The sequence below is a fragment of the Oncorhynchus gorbuscha genome, linkage group LG23, assembly GCF_021184085.1.
Source record: "Oncorhynchus gorbuscha isolate QuinsamMale2020 ecotype Even-year linkage group LG23, OgorEven_v1.0, whole genome shotgun sequence".
NCBI classification, from domain to species: Eukaryota; Metazoa; Chordata; class Actinopteri; order Salmoniformes; family Salmonidae; genus Oncorhynchus; species Oncorhynchus gorbuscha.
This window is the reverse complement of record NC_060195.1, coordinates 17784274-17803193: the sequence shown is the minus strand read 5'-3', so window position 1 is coordinate 17803193 and position 18920 is coordinate 17784274. Positions and strand designations below refer to the sequence as shown.

At 48.0% G+C, this 18920-nt stretch overlaps 1 protein-coding gene across 4 annotated transcripts in view; it reads left to right on the top strand.

Annotated features, from left to right (window-relative positions):
* Positions 1–18920, top strand: part of LOC124011079 (glutamate receptor 1-like) — a 212587-nt gene that overhangs the window by 181646 nt on the left and 12021 nt on the right. For 2 of the 4 annotated variants that reach the window (XM_046324066.1, XM_046324067.1), the window contains exons 12-14: positions 2803–3001; positions 3150–3397; positions 18744–18858. In XM_046324066.1, the coding sequence (XP_046180022.1) occupies positions 2803–3001; positions 3150–3397; positions 18744–18858 (562 nt within the window). The remainder of the gene's footprint in view (positions 1–2802; positions 3002–3149; positions 3398–18743; positions 18859–18920) is intronic. The other 2 variants (XM_046324069.1, XM_046324068.1) reach the window with 1 other exon arrangement.

Here is an 18920-nt window from a genome sequence, read left to right as displayed (position 1 = left end):
ACCCTTCCCTTCCCCCTTACCCCTTACCCTTCCCCCTACCCCTTACCCTTCCCCCTGACCCCTTCCCCCTTACCCTTCCCTTAACTCTACCCCTTACCCCTACCCCTTACCGTTCCCCCTTACCCTTTACCCCTTTACACTTCCCCCTTACCCTTCACTCTTACTCTTTCTCCTTACCCTTTCCCTTACTCCTTCCCCTTTCTCCTTACCCTTCCCCATTACCCATTACCCCTTTCTCCTTACCCCTTCCCCTTTCTCCTTACCCTTCCCCCTTACCCTTCCACCTTACACTTCCCCCTTCCCCCTACCCCTTAACCCTACCCCTTACCCTTCCCCCTTATCCTTTCTCCTTACCCCTATCCCTTACCCCTTACTCCTTACCCTTATTTCTTCCCCTTACTCCTTACCCCTTTCTCCTTACCCCTTCCCCTTTCTCCTTCCCCCTTCTCCCTTACCCCTATCCCTTACCCCTATCCCTTACCCTATCCCTTACCCTTCCCCCTTACCCTTTCTCCTTACCCCTATCCCTTCCCCCTTACCCTTACCCATTTCTCCTTACCCCTTCCCCTTTCTCCTTACCCCTTACCCTTCCCCCTTACCCTTCCCTTACCCCTACCCGTTACCCTTACCCCTTTCCCCTTTCTCCTTCCCCCTTACCCTTCCCCCTACCCCTTACTCTTCCCCCTTAACCCTACCCCTTCCCCCTTACCCTTACCCTTTCTCCTTACCCCTTACCCATTCTCCTTCCCCCTTACCCTTCCCCTTTCTCCTTACCCCTACCCCATACCCTTACCCTTTACCCCTTCCCCTTTCTGCTTACCCCTTAGCCTTTCTCCTTACCCCTTCCCCTTTACCCTTACCCATTCCCCTTTCTCCTTCCCCTTCCCCTTACCTTTTCTCCTTACCCCTTACCCTTTCTCCTTACCCCTACCCTTTACCCCTTACCCCTTCCCCTTTCTGCTTACCCTTCCCCCTTACTCCTTACCCTTTCTCCTTACCCTTACCCCTTAACCTTTCTCCTTACCTTTACCCCCTACCCCTTAACCTTTCTCCTTACCCTAACCCCTTAACCTTTCTCCTTACCCTTACCCCTTCCCCTTTCTCCTTACCCCTACCCCATACCCTTACCCTTTACCCCTTCCCCTTTCTGCTTACCCCTTAACCTTTCTCCTTACCCCTTACCCTTTACCCTTACCCATTCCCCTTTCTCCTTCCCCTTCCCCTTACCTTTTCTCCTTACCCCTTACCCTTCCCCCTTACCCTTTCTCCTTACCCCTACCCTTTACCCCTTCCCCTTTCTGCTTACCCCTTCCCCCTAACCCTTACCCTTTCTCCTTACCCTTCCCCCTTACTCCTTACCCTTTCCTCTTACCCTTACCCCTTAACCTTTCTCCTTACCTTTACCCCTTAACCTTTCTCCTTACCCTTACCCCCTACCCCTTAACCTTTCTCCTTACCCTTACCCCCTACCCCTTAACCTTTCTCCTTACCCTTACCCCCTACCCCTTAACCTTTCTCCTTACCCTTAACCTTTCTCCTTACCCTTACCCCCTACCCCTTAACCTTTCTCCTTACCCTTACCCCTTAACCTTTCTCCTTACCCTTACCCCCTACCCATTAACCTTTCTCCTTACCCTTACCCCTTAACCTTTCTCCTTACCCTTACCCCCTACCCATTTCCCTGTCCCTTTCCCTTTCTTGTTTTTAAACTGTGAGAGAAGCGCTACACCTGTTGCAGAGAGGCTGTACCACACAGAAGGAGGTGCATAATGTGTGGTGTACGTTACGTCATGACACGTCACAATTTAACGTACAGCGTCGGTGGGGTCAGTTTTTTCTACTTTTCTCCAATACTATTGGACCATTAACATGTCAATCAACACTTGAATAGAAACCTAGTTCACACCGCAGATGTTGATACCAACACAGTTGCTACAGTCCCATTTGTTTTCATTGCAGCCTCGGTTGAGTGCCGCGGTTGCTCAGATTTGTACGGAATGGGTTAGTCGCCGTTATATATTTCCCCCTTTAGGTGTAGCTGGACATATCCTAGGGGTTGTGTGTGTAGGTATGTACGTAGGTGTCTGTAGGCATGTCTCAAACTCCTGTCTCTGGCTGTTTCTCCCTCTAGGTCTCTGTTAGGGCGGATAGTGGGGGGCGTGTGGTGGTTCTTCACTCTCGTCATCATCTTGTCCTACACGGCCAACCTGGTTGTTTCTCCCTCTAGGTCTCTGTCAGGGCGGATAGTGGGGGGCGTGTGGTGGTTCTTCACTCTCGTCATCATCTCGTCCTACACGGCCAACCTGGTTGTTTCTCCCTCTAGGTCTCTGTCAGGGCGGATAGTGGGGGCGTGTGGTGGTTCTTCACTCTCGTCATCATCTTGTCCTACACGGCCAACCTGGTTGTTTCTCCCTCTAGGTCTCTGTCAGGGCGGATAGTGGGGGGCGTGTGGTGGTTCTTCACTCTCGTCATCATCTTGTCCTACACGGCCAACCTGGTTGTTTCTCCCTCTAGGTCTCTGTCAGGGCGGATAGTGGGGGGCGTGTGGTGGTTCTTCACTCTCGTCATCATCTTGTCCTACACGGCCAACCTGGTTGTTTCTCCCTCTAGGTCTCTGTCAGGGCGGATAGTGGGGGGCGTGTGGTGGTTCTTCACTCTCGTCATCATCTTGTCCTACACGGCCAACCTGGTTGTTTCTCCCTCTAGGTCTCTGTTAGGGCGGATAGTGGGGGGCGTGTGGTGGTTCTTCACTCTCGTCATCATCTTGTCCTACACGGCCAACCTGGTTGTTTCTCCCTCTAGGTCTCTGTCAGGGCGGATAGTGGGGGGCGTGTGGTGGTTCTTCACTCTCATCATCATCTCGTCCTACACGGCCAACCTGGCTGCTTTCCTCACCGTGGAGAGGATGGTGTCCCCCATAGAGAGTGCTGAGGACCTGGCTAAACAGACTGAGATCGCCTACGGAACTCTGGATGCTGGTTCCACCAAGGAGTTCTTCAGGGTGAGACCTGTGGTTTACTTATAGACACACACCTGTTTGACTGGCATGTACATGCAGTTTACTCACACACACAGTTTACTCACACACACACCCCACGCACACACACACACCCACGCACACACAATGCTAACCCCTCCTCTCTCCCCAGCGGTCTAAGATCGCGGTGTTTGAGAAGATGTGGTCATACATGAAGTCGGCCGACCCCTCAGTGTTTGTGAAGACCACAGACGAGGGAGTGATGAGGGTCAGGAAGTCTAAAGGGAAGTACGCCTACCTGTTAGAGTCCACCATGAACGAGTACATCGAGCAGAGGAAACCCTGTGACACCATGAAGGTGGGGGGGAACCTGGACTCTAAAGGATATGGTATCGCCACGCCCAAGGGCTCCCCCCTCAGGTAATAACGTGTAACTGCACCTCTGCCTCAGAGCCTGGAATGGCTCAAACAGATTTTTCTGCATGCAGATTGTTTTGTATGGAGATACTAGATACATCCCTTTTCCCTATATTGTGCATTACTTTTGACCAAGTTCCACAAGGTGCTGGTCAAAAGTAGTGAGCTATGTAGGGAATAGGGTGCCGTTTGAGATGCAGACACTATAAACATCAAACACTTGACACACTGTTTTGTGTCATAAGCAGCATGTATGACCTAATGTTAAGAGGTGTCTTTATATTTTCACAATGGCAATTTGTGTAACCTCTATGACTCCTGCAGAGCAGTATATCTCTGTGTCTGTGTAACCTCTATGACTCCTGCAGATCAGTATATCTCTGTGTCTGTGTAACCTCTGACTCCTGCAGAGCAGTATATCTCTGTGTCTGTGTAACCTCTATGACTCCTGCAGATCAGTATATCTCTGTGTCTGTGTAACCTCTATGACTCCTGCAGAGCAGTATATCTCTGTGTCTGTGTAACCTCTATGACTCCTGCAGATCAGTATATCTCTGTGTCTGTGTAACCTCTATGACTCCTGCAGAGCAGTATATCTCTGTGTCTGTGTAACCTCTATGACTCCTACAGAGCAGTATATCTCTGTGTCTGTGTAACCTCTATGACTCCTGCAGATCAGTATATCTCTGTGTGTGTGTAACCTCTATGACTCCTGCAGATCAGTATGACTCTATGACTGCAGATCAGTATATCTCTGTGTGTGTAACCTCTATGACTCCTGCAGAGCAGTATATCTCTGTGTCTGTGTAACCTCTATGACTCCTGCAGATCAGTATATCTCTGTGTGTGTGTAACCTGACTCCTGCAGATCAGTATATCTCTGTGTGTAACCTCTATGACTCCTGCAGATCAGTATATCTCTGTGTCTGTGTAACCTCTATGACTCCTGCAGATCAGTATATCTCTGTGTGTGTGTAACCTCTATGACTCCTGCAGAGCAGTATATCTCTGTGTCTGTGTAACCTCTATGACTCCTGCAGAGCAGTATATCTCTGTGTGTGACTCCTGCAGAGCAGTATATCTCTGTGTGTGTGTAACCTCTATGACTCCTGCAGATCAGTATATCTCTGTGTCTGTGTAACCTCTATGACTCCTGCAGATCAGTATATCTCTGTGTCTGTGTAACCTCTATGACTCCTGCAGATCAGTATATCTCTGTGTCTGTGTAACCTCTATGACTCCTGCAGAGCAGTATATCTCTGTGTGTGTAACCTCTATGACTCCTGCAGAGCAGTATATCTCTGTGTCTGTGTAACCTCTATGACTCCTGCAGATCAGTATATCTCTGTGTCTGTGTAACCTCTATGACTCCTGCAGATCAGTATATCTCTGTGTCTGTGTAACCTCTATGACTCCTGCAGATCAGTATATCTCTGTGTCTGTGTAACCTCTATGACTCCTACAGAGCAGTATATCTCTGTGTCTGTGTAACCTCTATGACTCCTGCAGATCAGTATATCTCTGTGTCTGTGTAACCTCTATGACTCCTACAGAGCAGTATATCTCTGTGTCTGTGTAACCTCTATGACTCCTGCAGATCAGTATATCTCTGTGTCTGTGTAACCTCTATGACTCCTGCAGAGCAGTATATCTCTGTGTGTGTAACCTCTATGACTCCTGCAGAGCAGTATATCTCTGTGTGTAACCTCTATGACTCCTACAGAGCAGTATATCACTGTGTCTGTGAGAGCTGAAGCCCTGCTAAGCCCTTGACATCCACCTCTTGGGCCTTGGTCAGGCTGACAGGACTCTTTACAGAAGTGGTCTGTGGAAATCTGACCCCCACTTTCTTTCCTCCCTCCTTCAGAAACACTCGTTCTCCTCTCCTTTACTCCTCTCTCCTTGACTCTCTTCTTTTCTCTTCTGTTCTCCTCTTTCTCTGTTCTCCTCTTTCTCCGTTCTCCTCTTTCTCCTTTCTCCTCTGTTCTCCTCTGTCTCTGTGCTTCTCTTTCTCTCTTCTCCTCTTTCTCCTATGTTCTCCTCTTTCTCTGTTCTCCTTTCTCTCTTCTCCTCTTTCTCCTCTGTTCTCCTCTTTCTCTCTTCTCCTCTTTCTCCTCTCTCCTCTGTTCTCCTCTTTCTGTGTTCTCCTCTCTCCTCTGTTCTCCTCTTTCTGTGTTCTCCTCTCTCATCTGTTCTCCTCTTTCTGTGTTATCCTCTGTTCTCTCTCCTCTGTTCTCCTCTTTCTGTGTTCTCCTATCTCCTCTGTTCTCTTCTTTCTGTGTTATCCTCTCTCATCTGTTCTCCTCTTTCTGTGTTCTCCTCTGTTCTCTCTCCTCTGTTCTCCTCTTTCTCTGTTCTCCTCTTTCTCCGTTCTCCTCTTTCTCCTTTCTCCTCTGTTCTCCTCTGTCTCTGTGCTTCTCTTTCTCTCTTCTCCTCTTTCTCCTATGTTCTCCTCTTTCTCTGTTCTCCTTTCTCTCTTCTCCTCTTTCTCCTCTGTTCTCCTCTTTCTCTCTTCTCCTCTTTCTCCTCTCTCCTCTGTTCTCCTCTTTCTGTGTTCTCCTCTCTCCTCTGTTCTCCTCTTTCTGTGTTCTCCTCTCTCATCTGTTCTCCTCTTTCTGTGTTATCCTCTGTTCTCTCTCCTCTGTTCTCCTCTTTCTGTGTTCTCCTATCTCCTCTGTTCTCTTCTTTCTGTGTTATCCTCTCTCATCTGTTCTCCTCTTTCTGTGTTCTCCTCTGTTCTCTCTCCTCTGTTCTCCTCTTTCTGTGTTCTCCTCTTTCTCCTCTCTCCTCTGTTCTCCTCTTTCTCTGTTCTCCTCTTTCTCCTCTCTCCTCTGTTCTCTCTCCTCTGTTCTCTCTCCTCTGTTCTCCTCTTTCTGTGTTCTCCTCTCTCCTCTGTTCTCTCTCTGTTCTCTCTCATCTGTTCTCCTCTTTCTGTGTTCTCCTCTGTTCTCTCTCCTCTGTTCTCCTCTTTCTGTGTTCTCCTCTCTCCTCTGTTCTCCTCTTTCTGTGTTCTCCTCTCTCATCTGTTCTCCTCTTTCTGTGTTCTCCTCTGTTCTCTCTCCTCTGTTCTCCTCTTTCTGTGTTCTCCTCTCTCCTCTCTCCTCTGTTCTCCTCTTTCTCTGTTCTCCTCTTTCTCCTCTCTCCTCTGTTCTCTCTCCTCTGTTCTCTCTCCTCTGTTCTCCTCTTTCTGTGTTCTCCTCTGTTCTCTCTCCTCTGTTCTCCTCTTTCTGTGTTCTCCTCTCTCCTCTGTTCTCTCTCCTCTGTTCTCTCTCATCTGTTCTCCTCTTTCTGTGTTCTCCTCTGTTCTCTCTCCTCTGTTCTCCTCTTTCTGTGTTCTTCTCTGTTCTCTCTCCTCTGTTCTCCTCTTTCTGTGTTCTTCTCTGTTCTCTCTCATCTGTTCTCCTCTTTCTGTGTTCTCCTCTGTTCTCTCTCATCTGTTCTCCTCTTTCTGTGTTCTCCTCTGTTCTCTCTCCTCTGTTCTCCTTTTTCTGTGTTCTCCTCTGTTCTCTCTCCTCTGTTCTCCTCTTTCTATGTTCTCCTCTGTTCTCTCCCCTCTGTTCTCCTCTGTTCTCTCTCTCCTCTGTTCTCCTCTTTCTCTGTTCTCCTCTGTTCTCTCTTCTCTCTCTCTCTCACTCTCTCTCTCTCTCTCTCTCTGCATGCTGGGAGTGATTGGTGCATGCTGGGAATTGTTTGAGTGAAGGAGTGTGTGTGTTGTGGAGAGTTAGATATTCAACTTTCTTTCGGTTTGCTATTTCTTGGTGGCATTTTGTTTTGGTGCATGATTAACATTATTGTTTTTGTTGTGGTAGAATTAAGTATTTTGTTTTTCGTATCGAAATTACCCTGATTTTGGCGGGGATGGTAGCCCGAATGGGGATGCCATCCCTGTCACTTCGGCATGGCTTTAGATGTGTTACTGAAGCTGTTGTCACCGTTGAGGAGTTTCTGGTCGCCGTAGGAGAGAAGGTGGGCTATGAGAATATTGCTTATGCATCTCGGATGAATAAAGCTGTGGTGGTATTTCTTAAAGAAGAGTGTCTGGTAGATCGTATGGTTGAGCATGGTGTACTTCTTAAAGAAGAGTGTCTGGTAGATCGTATGGTTGAGCATGGTGTACTTCTTAAAGAAGAGTGTCTGGTAGATCGTATGGTTGAGCATGGTGTACTTCTTAAAGAAGAGTGTCTGGTAGATCGTATGGTTGAGCATGGTGTACTTCTTAAAGAAGAGTGTCTGGTAGATCGTATGGTTGAGTATGGTGTACTTCTTAAAGAAGAGTGTCTGGTTGATCGTATGGTTGAACATGGTGTACTTCTTAAAGAATAGTGTCTGGTAGATCGTATGGTTGAGTATGGTGTACTTCTTAAAGAAGAGTGTCTGGTTGATCGTATGGTTGAACATGGTGTACTTCTTAAAGAAGAGTGTCTGGTAGATCGTATGGTTGAGTATGGTGTATTTCTTAAAGAAGAGTGTCTGGTAGATCGTATGGTTGAACATGGTGTACTTCTTAAAGAAGAGTGTCTGGTAGATCGTATGGTTGAACATGGTGTACTTCTTAAAGAAGAGCGTCTGGTAGATCGTATGGTTGAGTATGGTGTACTTCTTAAAGAAGAGTGTCTGGTAGATCGTATGGTTGAGCATAGTGTACTTCTTAAAGAAGAGTGTCTGGTAGATCGTATGGTTGAGCATGGTGTACTTCTTAAAGAAGAGTGTCTGGTAGATCGTATGGTTGAACATGGTGTACTTCTTAAAGAAGAGTGTCTGGTAGATCGTATGGTTGAACATGGTGTACTTCTTAAAGAAGAGTGTCTGGTAGATCGTATGGTTGAACATGGTGTACTTCTTAAAGAAGAGTGTCTGGTAGATCGTATGGTTGAGCATGGCGTACTTCTTAAAGAAGAGTGTCTGGTAGATCGTATGGTTGAGCATGGTGTACTTCTTAAAGAAGAGTGTCTGGTAGATCGTATGGTTGAGCATGGTGTACTTCTTAAAGAAGAGTGTCAGGTTGATCGTATGGTTGAGCATGGTGTACTTCTTAAAGAAGAGTGTCTGGTAGATCGTATGGTTGAGTATGGTGTACTTCTTAAAGAACAGTGTCTGGTTGATCGTATGGTCTACTGAATTGAAGCTGCTCACTCAGAACGACCCTGGACTAGTCATGAACTTACAGGACAAGAGACATGAACTGAGGTCGTTTCTGCATGAAAGAGTGAAGGGTGCCTTGATTAGGTCTCGTTTCGCTTCCCTCAAGGATATGGATGCTCCTAGTGCTTTTTTTTATACCTAGGACAGTTGACATTTCAACATAAACAGATGGTCTGCCTTCGTCTCCCTGATGGGAAGGTGACCACAAATGATATTGAAATGCGTCAACATGTGTCGTGGAAATTTCCTCTATTTACCAAATCATGGGAGCAAACCACACACACAAGTCAGAGTTTATAAAAGTCCATCTTGAATTATATAAGCTCTATAGCATTTTGACTTTCAACAGTTCAGTATCTCTAATGAAAAGTTGAGAGTCCCCCCACAATGGCAAAATGGGATCCTTTATAGCAAAGATCACACATAGTCAGACAGCATAGACATAATTCATCGTTTAGCTTTGTCTCCTTTCCCAAACCCCAGAACCATAAACCAATCCTCCATATCAACAGGCATATATCAAATTGTCATTTAGATACAACCAACTCAAAATACAACCTCCTGGACAAACTCACGGAGAGGAGAATGAGGCTATAGGTTAAGATAGAAACAACATTAGAGGGAGCATAGAATGATTCCAGACACTGCCACCCTTCTTTCCCCCACTAGAAAAAGGTAGGGAGTAAAAGATATGTTTACACATGATGACACTTTGACCTCTCCCCTCTCCGCGGCCCATGCAACTTAGTTTTGACATAGAACAGATAACTACAACCTCGCCACAGTATTATACAAAAATACCATTCTGATGAGAATGAACTTACACACATTTGATGAATATAAAACATAGTACAAATGTTACCAACAAATTCTGAATCTTCCACGACACATGCCGTGGATTTTTACTCGTCCCTTTATAAGGCAGAGGATTGTGACTCTCTGTGTACTGAACAGTTGTTACATGGTCTTGCTCAATTGGGACCTGAGCAGAGAGTCGCATTGGACTCTGACATTACACTGCAGGAGCTGTCCACAGCAGTTATGCAGCTCTCAACAGGCCGAGCCCCTGGCATCGATGGTTTACCATCTGAGTTTTATAAGCACTTTTGGGGGTCTATTGGGGAGGATTTTTATGAAGTGCTGTGTGAATCTTTTCATTAGGGTTTTCTTCCTGTATCTTGTCAACGTGCGGTGCTTTCACTGTTGCCAAAAAAGGGGGATTTGGCTCTCATAAAAAATTGGAGACCTGTTGCTTTGCTGTGCGCAGAATACAAAATGGTTTCTAAATGTCTCTCAAACAGGTTGAAAGAGTATCTGGGATTGTTGGTCCACAAGGACCAGTCCTACTGTGTACCTGATCGCTCTATTGTTGACAACTTGTTTATGATAAGAGATGTTTTAGACATTTGTAAACTGTCTGATGTAAATGTGGGTTTACTTTCGTTAGATCAGGAGAAGGCTTTTGATCGTGTGGACCATCAGTACTTGTTTAAAACAATGAAAGCCTTTGGGTTTGGGGATGTTTTTTTGTCTGGAATGAATTTACTGTATGCTGGAGCCTCGTGTATGGTGAAGGTGGGAGGTGGTTTGAGTTGCCCCATCCCTGTCCAAAGGGGATGGTAGGGATGCCCAATTTCAGGGCAGTTATATAGTCTGGGAATTGAACCAATGCTTTGTTTTTCAAGAGCGAAGCTTACTGGTTTATCTGTGCCAGGTGTAATGAAGGGTCCCACGATAGCACTGTCTGCGTATGCAGATGACGTGATAGTTTTTATTACAGGGGGTGAGGATGTTAAGGTTCTCTCAAACACTTTAAAGGTGTATGAGGGGGCCTCCTCAGCTAGAGTCAATTGGGCAAAGAGTGAAGCGCTGTGGGCAGGTCAGCTTCAGATGGGGTCCACTCCACGGTTACCAGGGGGGCTTCAGTGGGGCAGAGATGGGATGAAGACTTTGGGGGCTTTTCTAGGCTCCAATGTCTTTCAGAAAAAGAACTGGGAGGGTGTAGTGGAGAAGGTGTGTGCCAGACTGTCAAGGTGGAAATGGGTGTTGCCCCAGCTGTCTTATAGGGGACGGGTCCTGGTAGCTAATAATCTCGCTGCTTCTACCCTGTGGCACAGACTAATGATTTTACAGCCACTAAAGGGTCTGATACAAGAGCTTCAGAGAACCCTTGTCAATTTCTTCTGGTCTGGACAACACTGGATTAAAGCTGCAGCCCTGTACCTGCCACTGCACGAGGGTGGGCAAGGCCTGGTGGACATTTCATCTAGGATCACGGCTTTCCGGCTCCAAGCAGCCCAGAGATTGTTGTACAGAGACTGTTCTAGCTGGGTTGAAACAGCCTACATATTGATGAGGAGAGCGGGTTGTTTGGGCTTAGACAGGCATCTTTTCCTCTTAAAGCTGGAGGGGGGTGATTTGACTGGCCTGACTCCATTTTATGAGTCTGTTATGCAGGCTTGGAGAGTCTTTGTCAAGTCCCGTAAGGCCTGCACGCCACCAGGGATGTGGCTTTTTGAAGAGCCTCTTTTTCACAACACTGCCATCCAGTCCCGTGTTTTGGGTTCAGCTAGCCTGCGTTCATGCCTGCTAGGTGTGGGGTGTACCAAGCTGGGTCATCTGATGCGGAGCAGGAGCAGATCGTTGGAGGAGCTGGGAGAAAGAGCGGGGATCCGATCATCTCGCTTACTGAGGAAGGTCGTCGATGAGGTCTGCGACTCCTTTCTCTTCCCAACTGTATATATTTGGGCCAAAGTACAGGTTCAGTCAAAAGGGTGTAGTTGTGTTGCTTAATTTTGTGTTAGGGGCAGCAAAATGAGCGATATGGAAGACTCGAAAGAACAGCATTCGGGGACAGGGGTCTGTGGATGTGGTGGGAATGCTGGAGGGAATGTTGGCAGCGAGACTAAGGGTTGAGTTTGCCTATTATAAACTTGTCAACAATATCGATTGGTTTTGAGTATATGGGGTAATCAGAGGCTGTTGTGTGTCGTTACTGTGGAGGAGGAATTGGAGTTGTGTTTTTAATTGATGTGTAACTGTGGTTTTGTATGAGTATTTATTGTGTGGTGGGCCCCCAGACCCAATAAAGAGCATTTAAAACTCAAACTCTCTTTCTCTCTCTCTCTCTCTCTCTCTCTCTCTCTCTCTCTCTCTCTCTCTCTCTCTCTCTCTCTCTCTCTCTCTCTCTCTCTCTCTCTCTCTCTGTCTCTTTCTCTCTCTCTCTTTCCCTCTCTTTCTCTCTCTGTCTCTTTCTCTCTGTCTCTTTCCCTCTCTCTCTCTCTGTCTCTTTCTCTCTCTCGCTTTCCCTCTCTTTCTCTCTCTGTCTCTTTCCCTCTCTCTCTGTCTCTTTCCCTCTCTCTCTCTCTGTCTCTTTCTCTCTGTCTCTTTCTCTCTTTCTCTCTCTGTCTATTTCTCTCTGTCTCTTTCCCTCTCTCTCTCTCTGTCTCTTTCTCTCTCTCTCTTTCCCTCTCTTTCTCTCTCTGTCTCTTTCCCTCTCTCTCTGTCTCTTTCCCTCTCTCTCTCTACTCGACCTCTAACCTCTAACCATCCACCAAGCACTCTGCTGCTTCATCTACTCGACCTCTAACCTCTAGCCATCCACCAAGCACTCTGCTGCTTCATCTACTCGACCTCTAACCTCTAGCCATCCACCAAGCACTCTGTCACCTCATCTACTCGACCTCTAACCATCCACCAAGCACTCTGCTGCTTCATCTACTCGACCTCTAACCTCTAACCATCCACCAAGCACTCTGTCACCTCATCTACTCGACATCTAACCTCTAGCCATCCACCAAGCACTCTGCTGCTTCATCTACTCGACCTCTAACCATCCACCAAGCACTCTGCTGCTTCATCTACTCGACCTCTAACCTCTAACCATCCACCAAGCACTGCTGCTTCATCTACTCGACCTCTAACCTCTAACCATCCACCAAGCACTCTGTCACCTCATCTACTCGACATCTAACCTCTAGCCATCCACCAAGCACTCTGCTGCTTCATCTACTCGACCTCTAACCTCTAGCCATCCACCAAGCACTCTGCTGCTTCATCTACTCGACCTCTAACCTCTAGCCATCCACCAAGCACTCTGTCACCTCATCTACTCGACCTCTAACCATCCACCAAGCACTCTGTCACCTCATCTACTCGACATCTAACCTCTAACCATCCACCAAGCACTCTGTCACCTCATCTACTCGACCTCTAACCTCTAGCCATCCACCAAGCACTCTGTCACCTCATCTACTCGACCTCTAATCTCTAACCATCCACCAAGCACTCTGTCGCCTCATCTACTCGACCTGGGATGAGAGAGAGAGAGAGAGACAGTTCCTGGGATGAGAGAGAGAGAGACAGTAACTGGGATGAGAGAGAGAGAGACAGTTCCTGGGATGAGAGAGAGAGAGACAGTACCTGGGATGAGAGAGAGAGAGACAGTACCTGGGATGAGAGAGAGAGAGAGAGAGAGAGAGAGAGAGAGAGAGAGAGAGAGAGAGAGAGAGAGAGTACCTGGGATGAGAGAGAGAGAGACAGTTCCTGGGATGTGAGAGAGAGAGAGAGAGAGAGACAGTTCCTGGGATGTGAGAGAGAGAGAGAGAGACAGTTCCTGGGATGTGAGAGAGAGAGACAGTACCTGGGATGAGAGAGAGAGAGACAGTACCTGGGATGAGAGAGAGAGAGACAGTACCTGGGATGAGAGAGAGAGAGAGTTCCTGGGATGAGAGAGAGAGAGACAGTACCTGGGATGAGAGAGAGAGAGACAGTACCTGGGATGAGAGAGAGAGAGAGAGAGAGAGAGAGAGGGAGAGAGAGAGAGAGAGACAGTTCCTGGGGAGAGAGAGACAGTTCCTGGGATGAGAGAGAAAGAGAGACAGTTCCTGGGATGAGAGAGAGAGAGAGAGAGAGAGAGAGAGAGAGAGAGAGAGAGAGAGAGAGACAGAGAGACAGAGAGACAGTAACTGGGATGAGAGAGAGACAGTTCCTGGGATGAGAGAGAAAGAGAGACAGTACCTGGGATGAGAGAGAAAGATAGACAGTTCCTGGGATGAGAGAGAGAGAGAGAGACAGTACCTGGGATGGGAGAGAGAGAGAGAGAGAGAGAGACAGTTCCTGGGATGAGAGAGAGAGATAGAGACAGTTCCTGGGATGAGAGAGAGAGAGACAGTTCCTGGGATGAGAGAGAGAGAGAGACATTTCCTGGGGCCAGAGAGAGAGAGAGAGTACCTGGGATGAGAGATAGAGAGAGACAGTTCCTGGGATGAGAGAGAGAGAGAGAGAGTTATTGGGATGAGAGAGAGAGAGAGAGAGTTCCTGGGGAGAGAGAGAGAGAGACAGTACCTGGGATGAGAGAGAGAGAGACAGTTCCTGGGATGAGAGAGAGAGAGACAGTACCTGGGATGAGAGAGAGAGAGAGACAGTACCTGGGATGAGAGAGAGAGAGACAGTTCCTGGGATGAGAGAGAGAGAGACAGTTCCTGGGATGAGAGAGAGAGAGACAGTTCCTGGGATGAGAGAGAGAGAGACAGTTCCTGGGATGAGAGAGAGAGAGAGAGAGACAGTAACTGGGATGAGAGAGAGAGAGACAGTTCCTGGGATGAGAGAGAGAGAGACAGTTCCTGGGATGAGAGAGAGAGAGAGAGAGAGACAGTACCTGGGATGAGAGAGAGAGAGAGAGTACCTGGGATGAGAGAGAGAGAGACAGTTCCTGGGATGAGAGAGAGAGAGACAGTACCTGGGATGAGAGAGAGAGAGAGAGTTCCTGGGATGAGAGAGAGAGAGAGGGAGAGAGAGAGAGAGAGAGAGTTCCTGGGATGAGAGAGAGAGAGACAGTAACTGGGATGAGAGAGAGAGAGAGAGACAGTTCCTGGGATGAGAGAGAGAGAGAGACAGTTCCTGGGATGAGAGAGAGAGAGAGTACCTGGGATGAGAGAGAGAGACAGTACCTGGGATGAGAGAGAGAGAGAGAGTTCCTGGGATGAGAGAGAGAGACAGTACCTGGGATGAGAGAGAGAGAGACAGTACCTGGGATGAGAGAGAGAGAGAGAGAGAGACCTGGGAGAGAGAGAGAGAGAGACAGTACCTGGGATGAGAGAGAAAGATAGAGACAGTTCCTGGGATGAGAGAGAGAGAGAGAGAGTACAGTACCTGGGATGAGAGAGAGAGAGACAGTTCCTGGGATGAGAGAGAAAGAGAGAGACAGTACCTGGGATGAGAGAGAGAGAGACAGTACCTGGGATGAGAGAGAGAGACAGTTCCTGGGATGAGAGAGAGAGAGAGAGAGAGTACCTGGGATGAGAGAGAGAGACAGTACCTGGGATGAGAGAGAGAGAGAGACAGTTCCTGGGATGAGAGAGAGAGAGAGAGTACCTGGGATGAGAGAGAGAGAGAGACAGTACCTGGGATGAGAGAGAGAGAGACAGTTCCTGGGATGAGAGAGAGAGAGACAGTACCTGGGATGAGAGAGAGAGTTCCTGGGATGAGAGAGAGAGAGACAGTTCCTGGGATGAGAGAGAGAGAGACAGTACCTGGGATGAGAGAGAGAGAGACAGTTCCTGGGATGAGAGAGAGAGAGACAGTTCCTGGGATGAGAGAGAGAGAGACAGTACCTGGGATGAGAGAGAGAGACAGACATTTCCTGGGATGTGAGAGAGAGAGAGAGAGAGAGACATTTCCTGGGATGTGAGAGAGAGAGAGACAGTACCTGGGATGAGAGAGAGAGAGACAGTACCTGGGATGAGAGAGAGAGAGACAGTACCTGGGATGAGAGAGAGAGAGACAGTACCTGGGATGAGAGAGAGAGAGACAGTACCTGGGATGAGAGAGAGAGAGACAGTACCTGGGATGAGAGAGAGAGAGACAGTACCTGGGATGAGAGAGAGAGAGAGAGAGACAGTTCCTGGGATGAGAGAGAGAGAGAGACCGTTCCTGGGGCCAGAGAGAGAGACAGTACCTGGGATGAGAGAGAGAGAGACAGTTCCTGGGATGAGAGAGAGAGAGAGAGAGAGAGAGAGAGAGAGAGAGAGACAGAGAGACAGAGAGACAGAGAGACAGTAACTGGGATGAGAGAGAGAGAGAGACAGTTCCTGGGATGAGAGAGAAAGAGAGACAGTACCTGGGATGAGAGAGAGAGAGACATTTCCTGGGATGGGAGAGAGAGAGAGAGAGAGACAGTACCTGGGATGGGAGAGAGAGAGAGAGACAGTACCTGGCATGAGAGAGAGAGAGACAGTTCCTGGGATGTGAGAGAGAGAGAGAGACAGTACCTGGGATGAGAGAGAGAGAGAGACAGTTCCTGGGATGAGAGAGAGAGAGAGACCGTTCCTGGGGCCAGAGAGAGAGACAGTACCTGGGATGAGAGAGAGAGAGACAGTTCCTGGGATGATGAGAGAGAGAGAGAGAGAGAGAGAGAGAGAGAGAGAGAGAGAGAGAGAGAGAGAGAGAGAGAGAGAGAGAGAGAGAGAGAGAGAGAGAGAGAGAGACAGTAACTGGGATGAGAGAGAGAGAGACAGTTCCTGGGATGAGAGAGAAAGAGAGACAGTACCTGGGATGAGAGAGAGAGAGAGACAGTACCTGGGATGAGAGAGAGAGACAGTTCCTGGGATGAGAGAGAGAGAGAGACCGTTCCTGGGGCCAGAGAGAGAGAGACAGTACCTGGGATGAGAGAGAGAGAGACAGTTCCTGGGATGAGAGAGAGAGAGAGAGAGACAGTAACTGGGATGAGAGAGAGAGACAGTTCCTGGGATGAGAGAGAGAGAGACAGTTCCTGGGATGAGAGAGAGAGAGAGAGACAGTACCTGGGATGAGAGAGAGAGAGAGAGTACCTGGGATGAGAGAGAGAGAGACAGTTCCTGGGATGAGAGAGAGAGAGAGAGAGAGAGAGACAGTAACTGGGATGAGAGAGAGAGAGACAGTTCCTGGGATGAGAGAGAGAGACAGTTCCTGGGATGAGAGAGAGAGACAGTTCCTGGGATGAGAGAGAGAGACAGTACCTGGGATGAGAGAGAGAGAGAGAGACAGTACCTGGGATGAGAGAGAGAGAGACAGTTCCTGGGATGAGAGAGAGAGAGACAGTACCTGGGATGAGAGAGAGAGACAGTACCTGGGATGAGAGAGAGAGAGAGAGAGAGAGAGAGAGAGACAGTACCTGGGATGAGAGAGAGAGAGACAGTACCTGGGATGAGAGAGAGAGAGAGAGAGAGACGGTACCTGGGATGAGAGAGAAAGATAGAGACAGTTCCTGGGATGAGAGAGAGAGAGAGAGACAGTACCTGGGATGAGAGAGAGAGAGAGAGAGAGAGAGAGAGAGAGAGTACCTGGGATGAGAGAGAAAGATAGAGACAGTTCCTGGGATGAGAGAGAGAGAGACAGTACCTGGGATGAGAGAGAGAGACATTTCCTGGGATGAGAGAGAGAGAGAGAGAGAGTACCTGGGATGAGAGATAGAGAGACAGTACCTGGGATGAGAGAGAGAGAGAGACAGTTATTGGGATGAGAGAGAGAGAGAGAGAGACCGTTCCTGGGGCCAGAGAGAGAGAGACAGTACCTGGGATGAGAGAGAGAGAGAGAGAGAGAGAGAGAGACAGTTCCTGGGATGAGAGAGAGAGAGACAGTACCTGGGATGAGAGAGAGAGAGAGACAGTACCTGGGATGAGAGAGAGAGAGACAGTTCCTGGGATGAGAGAGAGAGAGACAGTAACTGGGATGAGAGAGAGAGACAGTTCCTGGGATGAGAGAGAGAGAGACAGTACCTGGGATGAGAGAGAGGGAGAGAGACAGTACCTGGGATGAGAGAGAGAGAGACAGTTCCTGGGATGAGAGAGAGAGACAGTAACTGGGATGAGAGAGAGAGAGACATTTCCTGGGATGAGAGAGAGAGAGAGAGAGAGAGAGAGAGAGTACCTGGGATGAGAGATAGAGAGACAGTACCTGGGATGAGAGAGAGAGAGAGACAGTTAATAATAATAATATATGCCATTTAGCAGACGCTTTTATCCAAAGCGACTTACAGTCATGTGTGCATACATTCTACGTATGAGAGAGAGAGAGAGAGACAGTTCCTGGGATGAGAGAGAGAGAGACAGTACCTGGGATGAGAGAGAGAGAGAGACAGTACCTGGGATGAGAGAGAGAGAGACAGTTCCTGGGATGAGAGAGAGAGAGACAGTAACTGGGATGAGAGAGAGAGAGACAGTTCCTGGGATGAGAGAGAGAGAGACAGTACCTGGGATGAGAGAGAGAGAGAGACAGTACCTGGGATGAGAGAGAGAGAGACAGTTCCTGGGATGAGAGAGAGAGAGACAGTAACTGGGATGAGAGAGAGAGAGACAGTTCCTGGGATGAGAGAGAGACAGTTCCTGGGATGAGAGAGAGAGGGACAGTTCCTGGGATTGATAGAGACAGGTAGCCTATCGTAGAGGTGCTATAGATATGGATGTGGTAGTTAATTTCGCTGAGCTAGTTGGTGGTTTCCTTTCTATTTCCTTTCGATAGTTCTCAGTTTCCATAGCAAGACATATCCACATAGTGGAAACACAAAGAACATGATCATTTAGCGACAGGCAGGCAGACAGACAGACAGACAGACAGGCAGACAGACAGACAGGCAGGCAGGCAGACAGACAGACAGACAGACAGACAGACAGACAGACAGGCAGACAGGCAGGCAGGCAGGCAGGCAGGCAGACAGACAGACAGACAACAGACAGACAGACAGACAGACAGACAGACAGACAGACAGGCAGGCAGGCAGACAGACAGGCAGGCAGGCTTCCATATCTGAAGCATCTCCATGATATCTGCTGTCTCCCTCCTCAAATAAATCCTGTCCTCTCTGTGGTTAAACCTGACTCAAGTATGGCCAGTAAGCATTTCAGTCCATTGAGATATACAAATAATATACTGTATATCAAGCATTTAGAGTGTCCAAACTCAAGATCAACCTCATGGTCTATTCACTCCATATATCACCATAGTCTTAGCCATGCAGGTGGTTCAACATTCAGAACTACTTACCTACCTGTCCATATACTTTTTCATTATACAGTTATCATTATTCAAATATAGCTCCAACATTTTCATAATCGCTCTGTACAGCCTATAAATATATATTTATATACCTGTCCATAAAATACATTTTTTGAGTGTTTCCCAACCCAGCAAAACTGACCCTGTTCTGATTGTATCTATTATCGTTCTACAGAAACCCTGTTAACCTGGCCGTGTTAAAACTCAACGAGCAGGGCCTGTTGGACAAACTGAAAAACAAATGGTGGTACGACAAGGGAGAGTGTGGCAGCGGAGGAGGTGACTCCAAGGTCAGAACCCTGTTTCAACCAACCACGCTGAACCACCAGGGGGGTAACTGGCCAATCACAAA